The sequence below is a fragment of the Vicia villosa genome, linkage group LG2 (genome assembly GCF_029867415.1).
Source record: "Vicia villosa cultivar HV-30 ecotype Madison, WI linkage group LG2, Vvil1.0, whole genome shotgun sequence".
In the NCBI taxonomy this organism is placed as follows: Eukaryota; Viridiplantae; Streptophyta; class Magnoliopsida; order Fabales; family Fabaceae; genus Vicia; species Vicia villosa.
This window is the reverse complement of record NC_081181.1, coordinates 119,088,144-119,095,178: the sequence shown is the minus strand read 5'-3', so window position 1 is coordinate 119,095,178 and position 7,035 is coordinate 119,088,144. Positions and strand designations below refer to the sequence as shown.

Genomic DNA, 7,035 nt, shown 5'->3' with positions numbered 1-7,035 from the left:
AAGAGTGTGCTGAATTCTATCTCTTCTTATTGGATGCAATGTTTTATTTTTCCTAAAACTGTTTTGAAGAGAATTGATGCTTTGTGTAGGACATTTTTGTGGACAGGTAGCAGTACCACCAGTAGGAAAAGTCCAATTGCATGGGAGAGAATTTGCAAACCAAAGACTAAAGGTGGCCTTGGTACAGTGAATTTGGAGATGTGGAACTGTATATGTTCTTAATAAAGCTGCTGTGGAACATTAATGCTAAGACGGATAGTCTTTGGGTGCAATGGATCCATGCCTACTATCTCAAACATGATGATGTGATGGAAAGAGCTATAAAACCTTTGGACTCGGGTGTTTAAAGCTATCTTGCAGCAAAGAGACCTTGTGCAACAACGACATAATGATTGGCAGACTATGATACAAGAAAATAAGTTCAATGGTAAGAAGTTCTATCACATGATGCACCCGGATAGCCCTAATCATGAGTGGGATAACTTGGTGATCCATAACAAGGCTAGGCCTAGAGCAGTGTTCACATTTTGGATGCTCTGTCACAGGAAATTGCCAACTCGTATGCGATTGTTTCGATGGGGGATGGTCAATTCTACTGTCTGTACTTTTTGTGACCAAGATGAGACCATTGATCATCTTTTCTTTGACTGTTGTGTTACTCAGAGAATTTGGAAAGGAGTGTTAAACTGGATGCACATTCAGCATGAGTCGGGTAACTGGGAACATGAGTTAAAGTGGTTACTGCTGCACTATCGGGGCAAAGGTTGGAGAGCAGAATTGATGCGTATGGAAATAGCAGAAACAGTGTATGAGGTTTGACATTTCCGTAATGAAAAGTGTTTCGGCCATAGTGTACATAATAGAGACATAGAGGGTGATATTATCAACGGTATAGTTTATAGAGGGTGGACTAGTCCTAAGCTTAGGCCACATATAGCTAACCTTTTAATGCTTTAAATTTGGTTTTGTGTATGTTATTGTTTTGAGGGCTGGATCCTAGCGATCGTCTTGTATTATCTTGTTTTTGAATTAATACAATATTTGATTCAAAAAATATATATTTAAGAAAATCATAAAAAATATAAATCCAAATTATTATGTATTTTTTAATAAATGTTATTTTTTTTGTCTTATATATATTTTAGGACCGGGAGAGAGTACACGCTTTGGTCACATTTATAAGCAACAAAAATTATTTTTTTTATTATTAAAAAATTCAATTAGTGTAATTAACTTTCTAGACTTTCTACAAAAATATTGATTAAATTTATTATAATATTCACTTTATTAAATTTAATAAAATATTAGAAAATGAAATAGAAAGGTATAGTAGAAATTACAATATTAAATAATTTATTAATAATTGACTTTTGCTTAAGCATTTTTGTTAATTGTGACCGGAAGTTGTCCATTTTTTGTGTGGCTCCTTGTATAATTTATTTAAGATCTTAAATTATTTTCTAATTGAATTTCGAGCACAATAATTAGGTAAGAAGTATGCAACTTTTCATAGAAAATGAATAAATGTCAACTATTATAATGCTAAATTCTAACTATTTTTGCATATGGGTTGGGTATCTTTGTACACATTATTAACCAATACACATATTTTTATTATTAAAATAGTAGTTAATACATCGTTTTATTAAAATAAAACAATTTATATACATACCATAAAACATTAAATCAAAAATATACCCGAATACGCCATTTTGAAATATTCTCCTCTCTAATTATATTTGGGAGGATGGTATGTTGAGCATTATCTATCTATTTTCATCAATGCACTGTTTGTCAATCACTTCATGATTGAATTAACGATAAGGATTCAACCAATAATTAATTAAATAGCTTAATTGCTTGCAGGCAAAGGTCTGTTCGAATTAACTTCACAATAATACTACCGATTTTTTGCTACATCAAGATATTCCCCACGAATTTATTAAAAAAAGAATAAGATATTCTCCGCCATATGAATAACTGTATGTGAGATTAATTTTTTATTTTTTTTTGAGAAATTGTGAGATTAATCTTTTTTTTTTTTTGACAAAATGAGATTAATCTTTTAAAATAATGGAAATTCATTTAATTAATGATTTGATCACTTGTAATAGGATTGATCTATATACATTAATTAGAGATTAAAGTTTGTTTAAAATTATGTTAAACATAATTAGCTTAATTATCGTATCTACTTAATATCTTATATATAAATCCAAGGTTGTCATGATGGCAACCCTAGCCACATGTCAACCTCATAGCAACTCTAAGCACAAACCCTAATTTAAATTTTACTAATTTAACCCTACACTCTATTGTTAATTTTACTAATTTAACCCTACATTAAAAATAAATATAGTAATAATAAAACCATAAAAATAATAATTAAATCTACATTAATAATTAATAATAATAATAACAATAATAATAATAATATTTTTATCAAATTATTTCTACATTAGTATATAATAATAATAATAATAATAATAATAATAATAATAGAATACTAAGCTACAATAATAATAATAATAATAATAATAATAATAATAATAATAATTAAATAAGAATAATAATAATATTCAACTACCACTATTAAAAATAGTATCATCTATATAAATAATTTATGATAATTAAAAAAATCATGTTTTTCTCCTTTTATCTTATGTATATAATATTATGTTTGTCTCAAAAAGATTTAGGAACTTTTATTTATTTAGAATTAAAAAAAAGTACACGAATCAATTAAATAATAAAACATGTTTTTTCTCTAAATATTAAAAAACAATATTATATGATTAACTATTTTAATAAAAATTAATTTTATCATCCAAAATAACTAAAAATAATAAATCTAATAATAATAATAATAATAACATAATATTTAGTCACAACTATAATAATAATAATAATAATAATAATAATAATAATGATATAATATAATATTCTATCAATATATTCCATCAATAATGATTATATAAATTAAAAATACGAATCAGAAATATAAAAATTATTATATTAACTAATTATCATAAAATTCATTTTTACTTATTGTTTGTTCTATTTGTATATAATAATTATTTATAAACAGTGAAATAATATTTTATTTTGAAGCATTACAATTCAATAATATAATGTTATATTTTGACATAATAAGCTCGAAAAAATAATATGTTTTTCAAAATTTTAGAGTCAATAAACTGTAGATATTTTCTCAACTTTCTTCAACTTGCTCTATTCCATTGTAGAGTCAACAAATTGTCTTACTACCAAAAAATGATGTTTTTTTCTCAGATTAATAGTGATATCTTTTGATTTCTATGTAATTAAAATAATGATTATAATTAAATTGAGATATTTCTTCAACTTTATTCAACTTTTCATATTCCATAACTACTCCACCACTCAATAAAACTTTTATTCTATTTGGATGTAATATTTATAAATAAATAATTAAAATAATATTAAATATTAAAACATTTGTAGTCAATCTTTAATATGTGAAATTTATATTATTAGCTCTAAAAACTTAGTTCATTTTAATAATATATATAATTTTTGTCACAACATTTACTTATATTTGATTAAAAATAATTAGTTGACCAATACGAGAAAAAAATTTATATTAAAGTAAGATTTTATTAAAAATAATTAGTCAATATTTTTATTGGTTATTATTATTATTATTCATTTTATAGATATAAACATCTACCTGAAGAAAACAAATTTCATAATTCTATATTTCTTTACTTGGTTAAAATATATTCCATAAATATTCATCATTTGCAATACTATGAAATTATTATATTGAAGATAAAATTAAATATGTTTTAATTACAATACAAATATTTAATTAGTATTAATTATAATAAATTTTAATTGGTGAAACTGAAAGTTACAATTTTTTTTTGTAACATATGAGTTATTGTCTTTTTAATAATCATTCTTATGTATATAAATACATAATTGGTTGATGAGTTTTACATTTCTGTACTATATATTTTGTCGTAGGTCTTCATCATTCTCTTTAAACAAGGTTGACACAGTACTTCATTTTCTATTTTGTATTAATATTTTCCTTTCTTTTCATATGTTTTAACTATTATTTGATTTATATGACAAGTAACTCAACATATTCTATCGTAGTAATTATATATATTTCAACTATTTTTTTGTTGTTGTAGATCTGCATCCTCTTTTACCCAAACAATAATAAGGTACCTACTTTTTTTATGGATATTTTTATTTTCTTTTCTTATTATTGACTATGTCTTAACTATTCTTCAATTTATATGGCAGACTTATACTTAATTTGCTCTATTGTATCAATTATCTAAATATTTTAACTATACAATTTTGTAATAATTTTCTTATAGGATTTGGTGATGTAGATCTCTACTATTTCTTGCGGATGTAAAGAACAAAGAAGAATTATTTTGTTACTACTTTTACATTCTTATTATTTGAGAAACATGTGAAAAATCATATAAGTATCTGTCTCTAAGCATAATATATTGAAGGCCTTTAATTAAAAATGAATGATTTTGATATAGTCATTCTTGATATATGTTATTGTAATTGTATTATAGAAAAATATTAATGTATTTTAATGATCATCAAAATATTATCTAATAAATTTGTATTATTTCTTATTTGCAATATATAATTTAACCTATATATTGTGATTGTTAATTTTAATCATTTTGTTAGTTTCAATGAATATGTAATATTTAATTTAAATAAGATCATATATTAGAGAAAAAAATGGGGAGTTCACGGGGACGAGGGCGGCCGCGAAAATTGGTTCCATCGTCACCGGTAAAGCAAGTGGAGACACCCACTGACAAACTGAAGGTAGATGAAGGAGGAAGCAAGGGAAGTGGAAAGGCAAAGTCACAAAATGTGGCGGAGGAGACGGAGGAAAATCGTAAATCTGAGGCGAAAGGGGTGGAACATGAGGGTGAGACGAATCAACAAAAGCTTTGGGTGGATGTGATCAATGGCAACCGGATGCAAGCTAATGGTATGGAGATTGAGTTTGTCGCACCTACAATTATGGAAGGAGAAGTGCAGATCGAAATTGACTATAACGACATACGCTCAGAGGTAAACTTTTGGGAAAATTCTCTGTTCATGTATGTTATAGGGAAGGACCCTAGTATGAATGGTGTGAAACAATTCATGTTGAAATTCTGGAATTTTGTTCAAACCCCTGAGTTATTCTATAATGATGAGGGATATTTCATAATGAAATTCAGATCTGGGGAAGATAGGGATTTGGTGATGATGAAGGGACCTTACACGATTCAGAATATGCCGATGCTCCTTAGGATATGGCACCACGATTTCTGCTTGAAAAGAGATATGCTTCGTACGGTTCCGGTATGGGTGAAATTACCCCAACTACCTCTCTATCTCTGGGGGAAGAGAAGCCTTAGCAAAATTGGAAGTGCATTAGGGAAACCACTTTTCACTGATGAGTGCACAGCTGCCAAGCTAAGAGTTTCGTATGCGAGGATTTTGGTTGAAATTGATGTCACACAAAAGATTGCAGAATCCATCAACATAAAAGATAATGAAGGCAGGGTGATTAAACAGCCTGTAGAGCTGGAATGGAAACCACTGTATTGTGAAGTTTGCAAGAGAGCAGGACACAAGTGTACACCAGGACCTCAGAAAAAAACATGGACTGCCAAACCTAATATGAGCCAAGAAAAGAAAGATGAGACCATAGTAACCAAAGAGAAAAAGATGCAGGGTGGTGGTGCAGAGTTAAACACAAAGGCCAAAGAAGATGAGGGATGGATAGAAGCAAAATCTAGTAGAATTGAGAAGGGGAAAAAGCCTATGAAATACACTGAAGGGGTTGAGTGTCATAATGAGTTCTCTTCACTAGGGGTTTTGAATGACCATCTAGTGGACATAGACTTAACATGATTATATCCTGGAATGTGAGAGGAATTAATAAGGCTGGCAGGAATAAGGAAGTGAGCCATAGGCTTAACTTTTTGCAGCCACACATAGCTATCCTAGTGGAGACTAGAGTAAAAGAAGCAAAAGCTACCCGTATCAGGAATAAACTGGGCATGAGGTGGTCCTATATTGACAACTATAGTAGACATGGCAATGGAAGGATATGGATTCTGTGGGATGACACAAAAATTCAAGTGAATAAAGTGGCAGATTCTGGACAATTCATACACTGCGAGGTATGCACAATTGATGGGAATTTCAGTCATTGGCTCACTGCAATATATGGTCTAAATCAGGTGCAGGGGAGAAGATACTTGTGGAATGATATAGAGAGCCTGCAGAGAGGAAGCCATGGGTCATGGTGTCTGATTGGGGACTATAACAATGTGAGGATCACTAAGGATAGAATTGGTGGTAGTCCTGTACAGGAAAAGGAGTATATTGACATGACACATATGATGAACAAGGTGGGTTTGTTTGAGATGGATAACCAAGGAGATTACTACACTTGGTCAAACAGACATAGTAATGGTATGATATATTCAAGAATTGATAGAGTGTTGGGTAATGTGGACTGGTTTATGCAACAACAGGACACTGTCTTGATGAACATGGAGGCTGGGATTTCTGACCATAGTCTACTCTGCTTGAAGCAAAGTAACAACATCAAACCAAAGAGATCTCATTTTAAGTTTATGAATGCAGTGACTGAAATTGATGGTTTTAAGGAGGATGTGGCTCAAAGCTGGCATGAACCAATAGAGGGTGGAGCTATGTTCTGCTTGTGGAGAAAACTGTTGAGACTGCAACCTATTCTAAGGAGGAGAAGTAAACCTTTGGCTGCTATCAAGGATACCATTAATAGAGCCAGAGAAGATCTCATTGCAGCCCATAATGAGTTAACCAGGGATCGTGGGAACTGCCTGTAACTCGGTGAACTGACTTTTATTTTATAAGCAACAATGTTGCGGTGAGCATGAGTCGCCACCGACTTTTATTTTGTCCAATGTTAGGAAAGGTAAAAAGTACAGAAAAAGACCTTTTTTGAAAGAAAACGGGCTCGGG

The 7,035-nt window shown here is 29.7% G+C and overlaps 2 protein-coding genes across 2 annotated transcripts; both read left to right on the top strand.

The window, feature by feature from the left end:
- The first annotated feature begins 402 nt into the window (after positions 1-402).
- On the top strand, positions 403-819 carry LOC131649882 (uncharacterized). The gene has a single exon (XM_058919626.1). The coding sequence runs from the start codon at positions 403-405 to the stop codon at positions 817-819; it is 417 nt and encodes a 138-aa protein (XP_058775609.1).
- A 3,942-nt stretch (positions 820-4,761) lies between these two features.
- On the top strand, positions 4,762-5,934 carry LOC131649881 (uncharacterized). The gene has a single exon (XM_058919625.1). The coding sequence runs from the start codon at positions 4,762-4,764 to the stop codon at positions 5,932-5,934; it is 1,173 nt and encodes a 390-aa protein (XP_058775608.1).
- Positions 5,935-7,035: the final 1,101 nt, after the last annotated feature.

What these genes read in the sequence shown, in the direction of transcription:
- LOC131649882 (XM_058919626.1), top strand. Translation starts at nt 403, where the DNA reads ATGATACAAGAAAATAAGTTCAATGGTAAGAAGTTCTATCACATGATG.
- LOC131649881 (XM_058919625.1), top strand. Translation starts at nt 4,762, where the DNA reads ATGGGGAGTTCACGGGGACGAGGGCGGCCGCGAAAATTGGTTCCATCG.